The sequence below is a fragment of the Symsagittifera roscoffensis genome, chromosome 3, assembly GCF_963678635.1.
Source record: "Symsagittifera roscoffensis chromosome 3, txSymRosc1.1, whole genome shotgun sequence".
Taxonomy (NCBI): Eukaryota; Metazoa; Xenacoelomorpha; order Acoela; family Convolutidae; genus Symsagittifera; species Symsagittifera roscoffensis.
Window position 1 is genome coordinate 41,117,768 of NC_087064.1, and position 19,490 is coordinate 41,137,257.

At 36.0% G+C, this 19,490-nt stretch overlaps 1 protein-coding gene across 1 annotated transcript in view; it reads right to left on the reverse strand.

Annotated features, from left to right (window-relative positions):
* Nucleotides 1-8,899: 8,899 nt before the first annotated feature.
* LOC134841110 (fas apoptotic inhibitory molecule 1-like) overlaps nt 8,900-19,490 on the reverse strand; it is a gene marked incomplete in the record, with an annotated part of 21,728 nt that continues 11,137 nt past the window's right edge. The window contains 2 exon segments of the mRNA XM_063856897.1: nt 8,900-9,351; nt 9,646-9,695. Of these exon segments, the coding sequence (XP_063712967.1) occupies nt 9,169-9,351; nt 9,646-9,695 (233 nt within the window).

Consider the following 19,490-nt stretch of genomic DNA (forward strand, 5'->3'; position numbering starts at 1 on the left):
TGAAATAGAATTAGGTTAAGTTAAATTGAAGTGTCCAGGAAAGTCTTGATGATCTGTTTTTAAAAGGAAACGTGATTTACTGGAAAGCAAGGATAGGCCTTAATAAGTTTTAATTTTGAAATTTAAGTTAAAGTAAAGTTTCAACAGTTAGAAGTTAAATGATTTGAGTTTTTCGAATAAATTTGGCTATGTTTTAGGTGATGAATCTCGGATGAAGAAAAAAGGATTTCCTGAAAAGCAAGAATTATTTTCTAAAACTTAAAAAACTTACGTTGAAATTTTCTCCTTACTAATTTTTCTAAATTTTCAAAAAATATATTTATATTATAAAAGTTTTCAAATGATTTTACTGCAGGTTTCTGTCTTTTTATTCAATAAATTTTTTTTCAAAAATTTGATTTACTACATTTTTTAGGGGAAACGACTTTGGTTCTTCTTATCAGTCGTTAATCCGTAGTTAGTAGGTTTAGCAACAATTCGGTTGTTGAAGGATTATTCTTCAATTAATTTTCATGTCAGTAAATGGAAATTTAAAATTACTGCATGAAAAGCTCTAAACACAAACACTTATTCCGGTTTCCGTTGTACTATCATGTATGAGAGTGGTCCGTTTGCAGATCGTTGTTCACGCCTTGATCTTGGTCTTCTTGCAATACCTGGTTTTTCTTGTTTTGTTTGTACAATTGGCGTAGGTTTACTGAGACGTAGAGACATTTCTATTAAATTAGCTATTGCGTCTAGCATTTTAGAAATTTTGCAATTGTCTCATTCCAAGTTCTGTTTCCTAACTCTAATTAGTTAAGGTCTTGTTTGAGACTTTTGGTCGCACCAGATGAGTTTGTGCCTTTGGCTGTACTCATAGAGTAATTTCAGATAATATACACCGTCTGCTCGTCACGCTATCTTATTTTCGGCCGAATAGGCTCGATCAACTTCTTAGTCTAATACCGATCTTAATTTTACTCTTATATCTCCCAATCTCAATAGATTTAGTGTATACTGGTATTTACGCTTTAGACTTGGAGTTTACCCAGATGAAGAACAACTGTAGTCTGAGGTTTAATGGTTGTGGATCTGAAACTACAATTAGTTTCACCACTTACAAATGAGTGAAAATGTTAGTGATAGAATAATATTGGTTAGTTAGTAAGGATTTATAGGATTACTTCATCAAAAAAATATTTGGTTTATAAGTACTAGCTTAGAACTTGTTCCTGTATCTCTATTCTCTTCACTGTTTGATGAAATTGGGCAATTAAACACCTAATCAATACCATGTTTTGGCTGTATATTGTTTGTTTTGCTTCGCTTACTACCAATGGTTTCATTTATTTGATTGCATGGATGTTTTGCGATAGCAGATTTGGTGGCGTTTACTTGTAGTTAGGATGGCTGAGATCCCTTGAACGACTTTCCCTAAATACATCTCTATTCTGTTCGCGGTGTGCTGAGATAGGATTATTGAAAACCTGTTCATGACAATGATGTACAGGAACATTGTTTAATTGATTTCTTCAAAAATCCGTGACTATCCGCTAATTGGTTTTTCACATCAAAATTGCTTTGCTACTGTTTAAAGAGTTACCTTGGTTAAACGGGTTTCGATTCAGTTGTATGACGGTAGGAGGAGATGTATAGTTCTCTTTTTTTTCTGATGAGTTAGATGAAGAAAATTTGTATCCTAGAAAGTCGAGGTTTGTATAAAAAATCCTGGCTGTTGACGATTGGAATCAACGAATTGCGATTCTAATGAAAAATTTTCGTGTAGATTTGCAAGAACTGCAGTAGCTGAAAGCTGTAACGATTCATGGCATTAAAGCAAACGTTAATTGACTGGCGAGGCTTGTTGTACTAATGCAAGTGGTAGATGAAATAGTTATTGGTTGCATGGGTTGTTGATATCCTGTAAACCTTTCTTGTTCCTAGCTTTCTTTTCTTAGAAAATGGAGAGGATAACTTTAGACATTGATTAGTTTCCTGAGTGGTTAAAAGACATTTGCGGTACGTCGGTTGCTGAGTTTCGGAAAAACATTGGCTCTTCATCAGATGAATTGTTCACGCGGCTGCTAGAGGGCTGTGTTAACTGATCTTCGGCATTTGTGTCATTGACGAAGGGGCTTAGTCCGGATACAGGTGTCGATTTGCTTATGTTAATTATATTAGAACCGGAACAGCTGGTTAAGTCTTCGCTTAAACTGTTCACGTTGTGGGTTAGCTCTAAAATTTGACATGAAAAACAACGGCGGTGATAATGACATAGGGGTTTATGTATCAGAAATTTTTAGTAAAAATATGCTCGTAGAAATAATTTGGGTATCCTCCAACATACCTGTATTTTGTTTTAAACATTTTTGTCTGTCTGTAATAAAGCAGTCTTTGTTTTTTTTTTTCAATTTTTTAAATTGTAACCAGTTTGACTTTTATCCCGGGTAACCAAAAAAGCTATTCATACAATTATGATAAAAAAAAAATGCTAATCACAAATTTTTCTTTCAAGACCTTAAGTAGAAAAAGTTGCAGGGAAGGTCTATAGGTCTACGACTAGTGGCCTATTAAATATGAGTTTTCATGACTATTCTTTTCCCATTCACCAAAAAAGAGTTGGTTTTCTTAAAATCAAATTTCTCTAAACTTTCGGAATGTATTCTTGATCAAACACAAATGACAAAAAAACAAGTTTTACTCACAACCAAAGTTCGGAATAAAATAATTCCAGCTAGACCTGCTTCTTATATGCTGTCTGATACTCCAAATCTTAGTCTGAAAATTATTGATTGTTCGCCGCTTATTTTACTAGATGAAATAATAGAGCAGATCCTAATCATCAATTCTTGCAATGGAATCTAGAAAAGTAACCTGCTCATTACAATTACATGGAAATTTTAGCCAGGAACTTTGTCATTCCGTCACTTCAAAACCTGTTTATTCTGAAAAATATATTCAATAATCTTCCAATCAGAAAATTAAATGTTGCAATGAATACAAATCAGCCGTTGCGGGATCTTTTCATGAAAATTTTTTCAACAACCAATAATTTCATTTGAGAGCTTAGAATTACTCGGGGTGGAAGAACAACAGTTTCATTAGATACAACTTCTTCTTGTCGCCCTTATGTTACATCAAGGAAGTGTATGCAATTTTTTAGCTCTTCCTATGGAAGATTTTCAAAAGCACTAAATTTTTTGTTTTTGACTTGACTTCACTACAGAATGCAGCTGAACTTTTGCTTTATCCAGAACTTATCCAATTTGACCCACTTTCCCTTGGAGCAAGTAAAGGAAATGAAAATCAAGGGAGAAAGACTACCAAATAATCAATTTGTCAAATTCTGAACAGTCACTAAAATTATTTAACAATTTCAGTATTCAAATTCAAATAAAAATTTTGTAACTCTTGAGATTTTTCTTGTTTTTATCTCGATTCTATCTATTTTGTTTTTCTTCAGACCTAAATCTTCAGAAAGAGTAGACAAGGAATTTAAATAGAATTAAAAAACCGGGAAATTTCATCAACCTACACTGTAAAACATTGTTCTGTATCTTTGTCCAGTCCTTAAGAGTTGTGTATGGGACTACGTTGATTCAGTACCTAAATGCTTTTAATTCATCAATCTACCTTTTGTATCCTGAATTGCACTATCAAGCTATCAATTTCTATGTTTTTTGATGTAAATCGACAAGCAATTGCAAAGATGGATATTTTTTCACTTCTACAAATCATCGAAAGAATTCCTGAGCTCAGGTTCGAATATATGGGGTCTTATCCCTCTAAAAAAATTCCTCGACTAACAAATTACTTTTTTAATAATTAATTCAGCTCTAAACAAAGATAGAGGAAAACAAAAGATCATGATTGCTCGAATGAACAAAACTTACTACTTTTCTGATTCTTTGTGAAGAAAACACTTCAACTACTCCTTTTCAAAAATACGTACCAGCGCTTGGTTCAAAAGAAACTTCGAAAAAATGATATTCTGTGTAATTTTTTACGCAACTGATTCAACATTTCTTCTTTTAAAACTCTATCAGAAGAATTTGAAAAATTTTCATGATTTTCATGCTTTGAATTTTATCAGTAATTATATGTCAGAACGCAGTATGTTAGTTCTTTTGTGTGTCTAAATTGATGCAGTAACAATATTTATGATGTGGTGACATTGGTATAACTGTATCTTTGCACTTCCAATTGAATTTTTCTTCATTTACTTTGTTGTTTAAAAAAGAAAACTTACGATTTGTAGAAGTCCTGATCCACGGACCAATATATCGATTATTCATTATCTTAGATTAACTTGTGATTTTTTGAATGATAAAAAATAACTTCCGTCAAAGACGGCTAGATTAAAAGTGAATTTTGTCTGAAGAAAAAAAACCCACCACGAGCAAAAAAATTCCGTTAGTTTTGTTACGAAAGTCGGAACAATAAAAATCTTTATGCTTAATTTTTCCAATTTATCAATCATCTAGACAAAGTCTTAGTCAACTGGAACCAGTTCTAAACTAGTTTTTATACACCAATTATTTTATTGATAAATTACCACTATAAAATGTTTCTAACTAACCAATCATTTTCCATCTCTAGCATTGACACTTATTTGTAGGGTTGAACTACTTGTCGTTTCAGCACCAGAACAGTTTGAATAAATCATTGAATTCAGTTTTTCTCTTCTGGATAAACTCCAAGAACTAACTCACAAAAACCAGTATACACTAGATCTATTGAGACTAGGAGATATAAGAGTAAGATTAAGATTGGTATCAGACTAAGAAGTTGCACGAATCTATCCGGCCGAAAAAAAAAGAAAGCGTGACGAAGAGACGGTGTACTCTATCTTAAATTACTCTATGAGTAGAGGCCAAAGATCATAACTCATCTGGTGCGACCATAGTCTCAAACAAGACCTTAACTAACTTAGAATTAGACAATAGAACTTAGAATTGGACACTTGAAGATTGCAAAAATGTTAGCCGGAAGAGAAATTTTAATAGAAATGTCTCTACGTCTCATTAAATCTACGCCAATCTTGCGAACAATACAGGAAATACCAGGTATTGCAAGAAGACCAAGATCAAGGCATGAACAACGATCAGCAAACGGACCAATCTACTACATGATAAAACGATGAAAACCAGAAAACTATTTTGTGTTTAGAAAACTTTATGCAGTAAACTTAAATTTTCATTCACCGACATGAAAATGATTTGACGAATGTTTTTTCAACAACTTTTTTGGTGCTAAACCAACTATCTGTACAATAACGACAGATAAAAAAAAACACAAGTCTTTTCCACTAAAATCTGCAGTAAACCAAAACTTTTGAATAAAAAATTTATTGAATAAAAACAAAAAATATTAATTAGTCTTTAGATTGATTGTTAGTTCATAAATAAACACACCTGAATTTTCTTATCTCAGCTGCATCACAAAAAAAACACATAACAGCATAAATTCGAAAAACTTATATATATATTCTAAACTTTAACCTTCAAGTTTTCTTAAACTCCTACACGAAAAAAAATATCAAGGCTTATCCTTGCTTCCCATAATTCACTTTTTTTCATAAACAAATCAACAAGTTTTCCTTGGATCTTTAACTTCAATTAAAATTAAAGTTATCTTATTCAATTACTGATCGTCAAGGCTTTCCTTGGATCAAATCAGAACAGTTTTGTTCTCACGATCCCATAATTTTAAAAGTGCCTAACGACCTCAAACCTCAATTCACTACCCAACCCTTATAAAAGACCCAGTACTAATAGAAAATTTTCAAAAACTAATCATTTTATCTAGGATAGACAGCGAAGAACTTCGGTTACTCATCCTTCGCTTGAGCCCTTACTCTCAGATGACACAGGCTAAAACCCTTAAATAATTAGCAAGTCATAAATTACTAGGTAACGATATACCTGTGTTCTAATTATTCCCGAACCTTAAGAATTGATTTACTATTCTCCATTCCTTGATCACAAATCGCAACGCCCAGGTAAGATTAAGTAAGAAACTCATAGATTAAAACCCAGTCACGAGAAAGTAAAAAATCAATCTCAAGAATTGATATATTCTCTCTCCAACCTGTCAACTACGACAATGTATGCCTCAAGTTAGAAATTATCACGACAAGCCTCTCACACAGTATTTTTTGACGCTCAAATACGACCTTCAGTGGACCGTACTGAAAATTATCCGTTCTTCCAACAAAATAAAAACATGACTAGTAAACAACGTAAAACGAATCACCGACATTATTCAGAAGATGAAGATTAAAATAGCCAAAATCAAGAACGATTCAACACACAAACCAACAAAAAAAAATACTTGGAATTTTGATCAACCAGATCCTAATTATCAACCAGATCTTTTTGAACCATATACACGAAATGAACAAACACGACAAATAAGACAAAACCCAGCATCATATAAGAATAAATTTCAATCAGAAAGTCCTACAAATACACAAAATTATTAATCAATTGAAATGCAAAATTAAATTCCTTTACCATTTTATTTACAAATACATGAAATTACAAAAACACAACTTACAAATTTTTCTAAAATACCAAATGCCGCAGAATCACTACAAATGACAATGAATCCATACTTATGGGTGGATCATCTAAAACTTCTAATAAACCGCTATTGGCATTAGAAAGAACAGATCCTGAGTACTTAGTAGAAGATTATTCAAACGCAGTCACAGCTAATTTAGTTTTAAATATAGGACCTGAACCAGTAAAAACGCTTTTATCCAAACCACACTTGATGATGCAGCCCAAAAATGGTTTTCAGTTACCTATAGATGATAAATCAGACTTGAAAAGATCACACAAGATCTTTCAAAAATGTTCTATTCTGAGAAAAAATAAAAAACAACAAAGAGTTCTTTGCAACGAAATTCGTAGACTCCCTAATGAAACAATTAAACAACTTGCAGTAAGAATCAAAACCTTAGTAAGAAAAGCATTCTCCCTTACTACACATGATTATAAAACACAAATTGACAGAAACCTTGATGATGACTATAACACCACAATTACGAAAAATAGCGATAAAAAAGAGGGCTTCGCATCCATCTTCAATTCGAGAACCTGATATAGATTTCCGAAAACAAGTAGATAAACTAGAGCAAGCTGAAATCACTATGAAACTTTAACAAACAGAAAAATTAAAATTACATTACGTAAACAGCACCCATACAACTACTTCACAAATAAATAACATTCATGATTCCGACACTGAACTAGCTGAAAAAATCATTCAAATATTAAATATGTACGAGAAAACATAAATTTCAAGAGCAAACCATGATTCAAAAAATGTTGTAACTATTGCCGTAGATATGAACATAGCATTGCTGAACATAGACAGAAACAACAAGAAAATCAGAACAAACTGCAGAAACATAGAGAACCAAATAAATCCTTTTATCAATACATGAAAAAAGAGCTGAATTTACCAAACAAAAACATTACAGTAAGAACAGCTCAGGAAAACCACTCCCAAAAAACAATACTACCTCTAGACCACAATCACCTCTCCAAAATACTACTGCGGAAGATCTCCAACCCAAAGAAATTCACGAACTTTCTAGCCTACTATTACCTCTAGCCTACTATTACCGGAATTTGTCGAGCGGCTTTAAATGTTGAAGGAATGATGTCTGGGTTGGGTCGAAGGAAGTCTAACTCATTGTTTCTGGCGAAGAAACTTTAAGAAAACCCGAATTCCCTCGAGGCGTTCGCAGCGAGCAGATTTTTTTCGAGACAACCGAAAAATGTCGAATTTTGGTGAAGACGGCAAGGCGAAACAGCAGACTTAGGAGCTTAAGCCCAAAGCTAAAATTGGAACAAGACTGCTCGTATCAGGGCGAAGCCCTGAAAATCCCGAGTGCCTTTTAACGTTTATGGAGCAGTAATAACATAAACAACATAAAAAAATTAAATGAAATAAAACAAAATGAAAAAAAAAATTCTTAAATTTGAAAATTTTTCTATGAAAATCATCTACCCATACGTCATATAAAAAACAAAACAATATTTTTCGCTCCTTCTAACAAATCAATTATGGCAAATAAGCTTCTTTCAACCAATTTGGAACGATTTCTAAGAAGGATTAAATCTCCGCTTACGCGTTAATAGCGCGATTTATATCGCGGGTTAATTGTCCAAATTGGTCAAAATGGTAATCTTTAAACCCTCATAACTTTACGAAAAATGATCACAGGTGAAATATTGTTTCAAATTTAAGCTCAGGACAACAATACCTTTTGAATGATATTTAAAAAAATCCGTCAAAAATGGCTAGTTAAAAAAGCCGAAATTTGTCTGAAGAAAAAAAAACCCACCCCGAGCACAAATATTCCGTTACTTTCGTATCGAAAGTCGGAACAAAAACATATAAGAACATAACGCGACCTCGTGCTGAGCTTCAATTTGAGTTACTGGATAGAAAAGTCAAAAGACGAAAATATAAATTTTTGTTCCGACTTTCGATACGAAAGTAACGGAATATTTGTGCTCCGGTGGGTTTTTTGTCTTCAGACAAGTTTCTTCAGATTTTTAAAATGCCACTCTTGACCAAATTTTTTTATATCATTCAAAATATATTGTTGTCTTGAGCTCAAACTTGAAAAGATAATTTACCTGTGATCTTTTTTCGTAAAGTTATAGGGGTTTAAACATTGCCATTTTGGCCAATTTGGGACAATTGACGCGCGATATATTTCGCGCTATTAACGCGTAAGCGGAGAGTTAATCCGTCTTAAAATTGTTCCAATTTGGTTTAAAGAAGCTTATTTGCCATTATTGATTTGTTCAAGGAGCTAAATCTATCGTTTTGTGTTTTCAAGTTTTAGAAAAAAAAGTCATATATTTCATTACACATCATTTTTTATGTTATTACTGCTCCATAAAACCTTAAAAGGCAGTCGGAACATTCAGGAATTCGCCCTGATACGAGCAGTCTTGTTTTATTTGAGGGATAGTTGCTTTATAAATTTTTGCTTTGTAGAAATACAGAGAAGTAGATAGTAGTTTCAATAATCTCTAGTGGCATTGACATTAAACGTTTTTGCTCTAGCTTTGGCAATACTTTTTCAGATTTTGGTAGAGTTGGTGTTTTCTCCATACGCCACTGTGCAAGCAGCTTCTCTTTCACGGGAATTATCTTTATTCATACAATGCAAACTGTTTTCTCGCTCAGATCCGGCTCGAAGGGTCCTGACTCCCCCACATACAGTTCGTGCACGATACCTTCCCTCTTGTTGCCGGAGGAGAAGGACTTGATGTGGGCGCTCATGTTGGATGTGAGCATGAAGTGGCGCTCTGATCCGTCGAACTCTTCCGAAAATTGGGGCTGAAACGCATGCTTATCATGGTAAAGCGGTAAAAAAATTAAAGATATTCTGTATTTTTAAAATCTTTTTCCGATTTGATGTAGAGATCATATTTTTCAATTTAGGCCTAAATGATCTCTTCGCAACTATGACACATCCCTTCTTGTTATATTTACATTCGCGTAGTTGTCCTCTAAAAACATTACGAGGCAATACTGTGCATTTTGTGAATTGTAGGCGGATTCCGCAACAGGCCAAAATCAGATTTGTCGCCGAATTTGTGCTAAGATAAGCTTCATAGTACAGAACTTTACCTCAACATGTTGCATTTCTCCGTTGACAAAAACATCCAGCGTATCCAGCTCTAAAACACGCAAAGACGACCAAGTTCAAACTAAATTTCAATTTTTGCAGCTCAATTTTAGATCAAAAATGCCAATTCGTAATATGTTACATCTCAAAACGCAGCTTTGTCGCTAACCAAAAACAAAGCGAATGTTTGAAGACGCTATGAGAAGAACGTTGGCACACTTATTGATATAGTTGTAAGCAGTTGCGATAAAACTCGAGATCCGTCTGGATCTGCCGTGTGCTGGTGTTTGACATGCGTTTCGGCAACCTATCAAGCAAACGGCAAATGATAGCATAAAATCAGTATTTAAAAAATCGTTCCGAGAAAAACATACTCAAAATATATTGGAACGCAACGCCGAAACCCAGTCGAATACAAAAAAAACCTTCAGACCCGAAGTTACAACTCAAACACACATCAGTTTCAGTTGAACACATTTGTCATACAGCAGGGTATGATCTATACTCAAATATAGAATCCGAACGGATTGGCAAACAAGGTGACTTGTCGAAATGTGAATCAGACAACTGACTCATAAACTGTTGATTCCAGTTCTGCGCTTCTAGCGCAAATGCTTTGTCTTGATAGACACAAGGTCACTTAACCAACAAAACTTAGCATACATATGTATTTCAATAATGCATAAAAATGGTTTGCTATTCCGCACCAGGTGACATTCCCCTGGGAAAAACTTAAAGAATCAAGGAGTTTTAAGGTCCTTCTGGGAATATTTGAGTTTTTAGCCCCCGTAGGACTGTGGTATCGATGTTTTTATTTGTTCTCTGAAGTTTGAGTTGTTGTATCTCCCTCGGTCTTTCTGTGTCTTCTTCTCTTCATCGTCTTCTGAATTTTTTACATGTTCCTCCGATTGGTGGTCCGTATCTTCTTTCGCGTTGTTATTTGCTGTCTTCTGATTTTGTGTGCATTTTACGAATAGTATCTCACGTTGGTTTGACTGTGAGTCCGTATTAAAGCTGTGAAATGATGATTTTTAATCGATTATGTCTATGCTTTGTCTTTTGATTTCAATTAGATGGCCTCGAGGAATTTCACGCATGCTTGGCGTTCTGGCAATTTTTCGTTGAGATGCATCACTTGTATCAAACTTTTGATATTTTTGTAAGCTTCTTTCAGTATATCGTCAGCTATCGAATTTATCGTGATTTGTTTCCTTTCATTTGAGCGTCCTCGATTGTGTTTATCGGAATTAGGTTTTTTAACGCTCCTGTTAGAGTTGCTTGACTGGTTCTTGTCCAATTTTTGCTGTCTCTCTCGCTCTTGAAGACGGTGGTGTCCTCTTTCGGCTGAGCCTTTTGGGCGACGGTGCGTTGTTTCGACCACTTCGCTTGACGGTGCTGAAATTTTTGATGTTACTTTCTTTGTAGGTTTTTTCCTCTTCAACGGTTGCTCTTCAGTTTAGAAAAGCTTTTTTGTGTCTGTTTTCCGCCCTTTTTTCCCGGTTCGCTTCTGGGTGCTGTGGCGCGTTTGGTTGTCTAAAAAACGTAAGCAAGGTTCTGTTTTGCGGGCGGTTTTGCTTGCAAAGTAATCACTTAGCCGTGAGTGCCTGCAGCGCCCATAGATCATTGGGATTAGGACGAAGGTAAATCCAATATTTCCTGGTAAAAAGATAGTTTTAATAATGTTTGCACACATGATGTGTGTGGTTTTTTCGCCAGCACTTGCTTTAAACTTTTATTCAATTTTTTTTAGGATTTGACTTTTTTGGCTAATATTATTGTTTTTCTTGCTATTTGTTCTTTTCGCCTTTTGTGGCTTTAGTAGGTTTGCCTTTGGATTCTCTCAAATCTCGGGTTCAGTTTTTCCCGTCTCAGGTATAGTTTTTTTGCCTGTTTCTTGGGCATGTCCATCCTTTGTCAGAGAGGTGTCCTCGAGAACTGCTTCTGGGATTATTTCTGGTTGTCGTTTGATTGCCACATCGTCTTCCCACGATCTTTGGAGATCAGGCAAAAGTTCTGCGGTTAGCGGCGGTGCATCAAGTTTTTCGATCTAAACATGCGTGTTTTGCGTTCTCGAGCTTAGGTTTTTTGACGAAGTAGTTTTTGCTATGTTCAAAAGGGTTAAGTTAAATTTTCTTCCCATGTTTGCCTCGCATGGTAGAATTTGTGTTTTTCTGTGGGAAGTAAATTTGAAGTGTTCTTATATTTTCGACAAAATCGGATGCTAGTTGGAAAGACGTGTAATTTTTGTCTATTCTCATTAACCCTAAACTGCTTTTTAGTCTTTGTATCATATATTCTACTGCTCCGATTAACCAATGATGCAAAAAGTAATTTTGTTTTGTTTGATTACAAAAAAAATGAATTTCTTTGCTCAAAATTTTTGCACCTGATTGCATCTTATTTTGCTAGGAATGCCGTTGTTTGATACGTATCTTTAGCAAAAGTCTTAAAGCGACGTCTGCCGTTTTGCTAGAAACTGCCTTAGCAGTAGAAAATTATACTTTTTATTGATAGCAGCTAACTTATATACCTCCTATATATTTCGACTGGGACGGTTCCAGCAAACTCTAATCAAATTTCTTCTTTTGATACAACGACATGTTCCATTTGGAATGAGTGCTGTTTCCCAAAAAATGGTTTTAATGTTTGACCTTGTTCCTACATTGCCGGCGGTTCTGTACCATTTGCACCACTGAGAGGTGGATGTGTGGGAACTAGGTGTGTTGCCAGAGGTCGATCATTGCGGCAGATCTGGGATGAGCATAGTGGATGCTATCCAGTTCTGTTTGTCGGATTTGTGTTGGTAGTACGATGGTTTCATCGATTATTGGGCAGTCGTCCCGTATGGGGGGGGGGGGTACTGCGCATTTTGTACAGTACCGATCGTATGAGCATTTTAGTGCCTCCCAGTCTCGTTTTTTTTAAAAAAAAATCCCTTTCGGCATCAATTCCCGATCTTTCCATGTGCCTCCCCTTGCTTCAGCTCGCGTTTCTACTTGTATCAGACATTTGAGAGAAGATTTGTTTGGCTCGTTTTAGTTGCATCGCTGGTTTATGAGTTGGGCGTATTCGCATTTGAACTTCCTGAAAAAAAACACTCTTTTAAAAATGCTGTTTTAGTTTCTATGTTTTTCGTAAAAATTTTTTTGGTGTCTTTGACATTGGCTTGCATCGGGTATCGTTACTTAAGTAGTGTTTGACGATGTCCATCGTTCGTATTTTCGTGCCTTCATCAGTGTTTTTTGGTAATGGACGTAGTAATGCAGCAGTTTGAGCTAGGTTTGGGTTGTATCTTGTGAGTTGCTGTATCGATTCCATAATTTTTTTGAAATATTTTTGATTCAATGAGTTTATCTAGTGCTTGAATTTTTTGTTGCTTTTTTTTGGAAACCTAGCTCTTCTAGCTGCTTAAATCCAAACTTAAATTAATTTATCCAACGATTTTGCAACGAGTTTTTCATTGAGTGTGGTTAAAACTTCTTTTAATGTCTCTTTGTGAAGATTTTGTCTAAATGGACGTAGGTTTATTGCAGTTTTCAAGTTTTAGGTCAAAAGTTGTCTGAAACTCTGCTAGCATGTCTGTTAAGCGATAAAATCCTATCTAGAATGGATATGTCCCTGTGGCGTTTTCTCCAAGGAGGCCAGAGTCAAGCGTCTAGAATTGTGTCTGTTCTTTTCCGTCTGATCTTACTACTTTCGCAATAATGTCTAGTAGTAGATCGCTTGAAAGCATCTGATTTTTGTTTTATGTTTGTATTTATTTATCCTCTTGGTGTCCATGTGCCATTTCTACCGTTTACTTTTTTTACGGTTATTACAATCGGGCCTAGCCACTTTTATCTGAACATTTGTCCAGTTTTACGATGTGGTTTTGCTCTATCAGTTCGTTCAGTGATTTTTCAACTCTATCTTTTAGATCAAATTTAATTTGTTTTCCCTTCTGCTCTTTTGGTTAAGATCTTCCAAGGATTGGGGTCTCATACCGGGCTTTTTAGATTGAATTCTGGTTAACTTTTTTATTTTTCTATGTTTGAAACAATTATTTCGTGAAATTTTAGCTTCTGGTTTCTCTTTGGTTTGTCTTTTATTAATCGGATTTCAATTTTTGATGAGAGATTACCTCCTATTATGTGTGCCTTTTCGTCGTCGACTTTTATGCATTCGGATGACTGAGCGGTCCATTCCCCCGATTCTAATGCGATAAATAGCCTTCCTTTTGGGATGATAATTTCAGCGTTGTAGCATGCTAGATTCCGGTGTAATAAGTTTACTTACTGTTGAACTGTCGTTGTTAGGCAAGCACTGAGCAGTACCTCTTGATTGATATTTGCTTACGTTTTTTTCAAATGCTTCAGCAATTGCCACAACGGTGAAATTATCTCGTTGGATTTCTTCCAATCATTTTGTGGTTGTGAATTCCACGAACGCTACTGGGTCGTTTATGTCGACTTCGTTATTTAATTCTTTTGTCTTCAAACTGCTCTTCTTTTCCCTCGCGCATTAGCTTACGTTAGTCAATTTGAAGGCTTTTGCAAAGTTTCTTCTATTGGCAGATTTGTAGCAGATTTCATCTTTTGATGAACACGTCTGTAAGTGGTTTCGTAAACTTTTCTTCCAATCTTATAACATTGTTCTTCTTGTCCTGTGTCCTGTACTTGTGTTTTGTATTCCCCTAATGATTTGCGATCCGCGTGGGAAATATTGTTGCCATCTGAATCCAAGACCCCGTTGTTTGATTAGGTAATTTGGATTTCCACCGCCCTCTGGGGGTTGTATTCATCCCACGGATTCCTACTTGGATGGTATGGACATTTACGGTTCAAATAAATGCGTTTTAATTGTTGTACTATGTTCAATACTTTTTTCGCGACAGAATACGAAATCATACGCATGTGGAGATCTCGATTTGTTAGTATCTCTTCTGTCAATTTTCGTTGTTCATATGTGAATTCAACATGTCTCTTTTCCACTCTTCTTCTCTATAGCCGCTGTCTGTGCGTGATGCGAGTTCAACCAGATTCGCGTGGAATTGTTCTAACGACTCAGTTTTCTTTTGTTTCCCGCAAACCAATTTATATCTTTCAAATGAAATTTTACGTGAGGTAACGAGAAAGTTTTCTATTGCTCTTATTAGTTCTTTCGTTCTTTGTCACAGATTGTAGGTCTATGCCCAGTTTTTTCTGTTCTAGTTAGCGTTGGCCTTCGGCGCTCAATCACAAAAAGGTAACTTTTCACCCTGGCATCTGCTTTTTCGCATACAAATGAGTTGCATGATACGCCTTTTTTTTGCCATGAGGACCTTGTTCCTTCAGTCGCTTCTTTTTTCCTGGTTACGTACATCGCAAACTTTCCTATGAGATTCACTAACTTCTATTTTGTAAACAGGTTCTGTGAGTTCTTTTAGTGTCAGTTTGTCTCGCAGGAGATTTTGAACTTCAATACCAGCCTTTTCGACTACTTCCATTTCTACTATGGCTGCCTACTTCGACCTTTCGAGTGGCAGCTCTGCGGTTGTTTGTTCCCATAATGGGTTAATGCTGAGTGGGTTTTTATTATATCCTGCTGGCTGCCCCATTTCAATCCGCAGGGTATGGTCTATTCTCGAATACCGAATCCGAATGGATGGGCAAGCAAGGTAACTTGTTGCAACGTGAATGAGACAACTGATTCGTAAACTGTAATTTTAGTTTCTGCATTTCTAGCGCAAACACTTTGTCTTGATAGTCACAAGGTCACTTAACCAACAAAAATTAGCATACATATGTATTTCAATAATGCATAAATATGGTTTGCTATTCCGGACCAGATGGGAAAAACTTAAAGACTCAAGGGGTATTAAGTCCCTGAATTACTAGAGTTTTTAAGGTTCCTGTGGGAAAATTTGAGTTTTTAGCCCACGTAGGACTGTGGTATCGATGTTTTTATTTGTTCTCTGAAGTTTGAGTTGTTGTATCTCCCTCGGTCTTTCTGTATCTTCTTCTCTTCATCGTCTTCTGACTTTTGTACATGTTCCTCCGATTGGTGGTCCGTATCTTCTTTCGCGTTGTCATTTGCTGTCTTCTGATTTTGTGTGCATTTCGCGAATAGTATCTCTCGTTGGTTTGACTGTGAGTCCCTAATAAAGCTGTGAAATGATGATTTTTAATTGGTTATGTCTATGCTTTGTCTTTTGGTTTCGATTAGATGGCCTCGAGGAATTTCACGCATGCTTGGCGTTCTGGCAATTTTTCGTTCAGATGCATCTCTTGTATCAAACTTTTGATGTTTTTGTAACCTTCTTTCAGTATATCGTCAGCTAGCAAATTTATCGTGATTTGTTTCTTTTCATTTGAGCGTCCTCGGTTGTGTTTATCGGAATTAGGTTTTCTAACGCTCCTTTTAGAGTTGTTTGACTGGTTTTTGTCCAATTTTTGCTGTCGCTGTCGCTCTTGGTGTCCTCTTTTAGCTGAGCTATTTGGGCGACGGTGGGTTGTTTCTTTGTAGGTTCTTTGCTCTTCAACAGTTACTCTTAAATTTGAAAGAGCTTTTTTGTGTTGGTTTTCCGCCTGTTCTTTTTCCCGTTTGTTTCGCCTTGCGTTTTGTTGGGCTGTCTTGTTGTGTTAGCTCTTGTTTTTTTCTCTTTTTGAGCTGTTTCGGCATCTAATTGCCGTGTTCTCCTTGAAACTTGGGTGCTGTGGCGCGTTTGGTTGTTCAATATCTAAAAAACGTATGCAAGGCCCTGTTTTGCGGCCGGTTTTGCTTGCAAACTAATCACTTAGCCGTGGGTGCCTGCAGCATCCATAGATCATTGGGGTTAGGACGAAGGTACATCCATTATTTCTTGGTAAAAAGATAGTTTTAATAATTTTTGCACACATGCTGTGTGTGGTTTTTTGCCAGCACTTGCTTTATACTTTTATTCAAATTTTTTTTGGGATTTGACTTTTTTGGCTAATAATATTGTTTTTCTTGCTATTTGTTTTTCTCGCTTTTTGTGGCTTTGGTATGTTTGCCGTTGGGTTCTCTCAAATCTCGGGTTTAGTTTTTCCCGTCTCGGCTTTAGTTTTTTTTGCTGTTTCCTGGGCATGTCCATCCTTTGTCAGAGAGGTGTCCATGAGAGCTACTTCTGGGATTATTTCTCGTTGTCGTTTGATTGCCACATTGTCTTCCCACGATCTTTGGAGATCAGGCAAAAGTTCTGCGATTAGCGGCGGTGCATCAAGTTTTTCGATCTAAACTTGCGTGTTTTGCGTTCTCGAGCTTAAGTTATTTGACGAAGTAGTTTTTGTTATGTTCAACAAACATTTTGTGAAATTTTCTTCCCATGTTTGCCTCGCATGGTAGAATTTGTGTTTTTCTGTGGGAAGTAAATTTGAAGTGTTCTTATATTTTCGACAAAATTGGATGCTAGTTGGAATGACGTGTTATTTTTGTCTATTCTCATTAACCCTAGTCTGCTTTTTAGTCTTGGTATCATACATTCTACTGCTCCTATTAACCAATGATGCAAAAAGAAGTTTTATTTTGTTTAATTACAAAAAAAAGGAATTTCTTTGCCCTAAGTTTTTGCTTCTGATTGCATCTTATTTTGCTAGGAATGCCGTTGTTTGATACATATTTTTGCAAAAGTCTTAAAGCGACGTCTGCTGTTTTGCTAGAAACTACCTTAGCAGTAGAAAGTTATGCTTTTTATTGATAGCAGTTAACTTATATACCTCCTATATAATTCGACTGGGAGGGTTCCAGCAAACTCTAATCAAATTTCTTCTTTTGATACAACGACATGTTCCATTTAGAATGAGTGCTGTTTCCCAAAAAATGGTTTTAATGTTTGACCTTGTTCCTACATTGCCGGCGGTTCTGTACCATTTGCACCACTGAGCGGTGGATGTGTGGGAACTAGGTGTGTTGGCAGAGGTCGATCATTGCGGCAGATCTGGGATGAGCATAGTGGATTCTATCCAGTTCTGTTTGTCGGATTTGTGTTGGTAGTACGATGGTTTCATCGATTATTGGGCAGTCGTCCCGTATGGGGAGGGGTTGCGCATTTTGTACAGTACCGACCGTATGAGCATTTTAGTGCCTCCCAGTCTTGTTTTTTTTACAAAAAAGATCCCTTTCGGCCTCAATTCCCGATCTTCCCATGTGCCTCCCCTTGCTTCAGCTCGCGTTTCTACTTGTATCAGACTTTTGAGATATGATTTGTTTTGCTCGTTTTAGTTGCGTCGCTGGTTTATGTGTTGGGCGTATTCGCATTTGAACTTCCTAAAAAAAAACACTCTTTTAAAAATGCTGTTTTAGTTTCTGTGTTTTTCGTAAAAGTTTTTTTGGTGTCTTTGACATTGGCTTGCATCGGGTATCGTTACTTAAGTAGTGTTTGACGATGTCCATCGTTCGTATTTTCGTGCCTTCATCAGTGTTTTTTGGTAATGGACGTAGTAATGCAGCAGCTTGAGCTAGGTTTGGGATGTATCTTGTGAGTTGCTGTATCGAGTTTAATTGTTGAAATATTTTTGATTCAATGAACTTTTCTAGTGCTTGAATTTTTGTTGCCTTTTTTGGAATCCTGGCTCTTGTACCTGCTTAAACCCAAACTTAAAATGTCCATCGAGTGGTTAAAACTTCTTTTAGTCTCTCTTTGTGAAGATCGGTAGATGATTTTGTCACTATTAAGATTATGTCTAAATGGACGTAGGTTTATTGAAGTATTCAAATATTAGGTCAAAAAATGTCTGAAACTCTGCTAGCATGTCTGTTAAGCGATAGAATCTTATCTAGAATGGATATGCCCCTGTGGTGTTTCCTCCAAGGAGGCCAGAGTTAAAGTGTTTTCTGGCTCGTTGACTATGTGGTAGTTTAGATTATGCGTTTCCTGGGTCGAAGAATAGTGTCTGTTCTTATCCGTCTGATCTGACTACTTTCGCAAAATTGTCTAGTAGTAGATCGCTTTAAAGCATCTGATTTTTGTTTGTATGTATGTATTTATTTATCTTCTTGGTAATCATGTGCCAGTTTTACCGTTTAGTTTTTTTACGGTTATTACAATGGGGCCTGGCCACTTTCATCTGACAATTTGTCCAGTTTTACGATGTGGTTTTGTTCTATCAGTTCGTTCAGTGCTTTTTCAACTCTATTTTTTAGATGAACTGTCATTTGTGTTCCCCTCTGCTGTTTTGGTTGAGATCTTCCAAGGATTGGGTCTCATAACCTGGTTTATTGATTGAATTCTGGTTAACATTTTAGTTTAAATTCTGGATTTGAAACATTAATTTCGTGACATTTTAGCATCTGCTTTCTCTTTGGTTTGTCTTTTATCAATCGGGTTTCGATTTTTGATGAGAGATTGCGTCCTATAATGTGTGCTTTTTCGTCGTCGACTTTTATGCATTGGGATGACTGAACGGTCCATTCCCCTGATTCTAATGCTATAATTAGCCTTCCTTTTGAGAAGATAAATTCAGCGTTGTAGCCTGCTAGATTCCGGTGTAATAAGTTTACTTCCTGTTGAACTGTCGTTGTTAGGCAAGCACTGAGCAGTCCCTCTTGATTGATATTTGCTAACGTTTTGTTCAAATTCTTCAGCAGTTGCCACAACGGTGAAATTATCTCGTTGGAATTCTTCCCATCATTTTTATGGTTGTGAATTCCACGAACGCTACTGGGTCGTTTATGTCGACTTCGTTCTTTAATTTTTTTGTCTTCAAATTGCTCTTCTTTTCCCTCGCGCATATAGTTTACGTTAGTCAGTTTGAAGGTTTTTGCAAAATATTCTCTATCGGCAGATTTGTAGCAGATTTCACCTTTTGCTGAACACGTCTGTAAGTGGTTTAGTAAACTGTTCTTCCACGCTTATAACATTTTTTTTTTG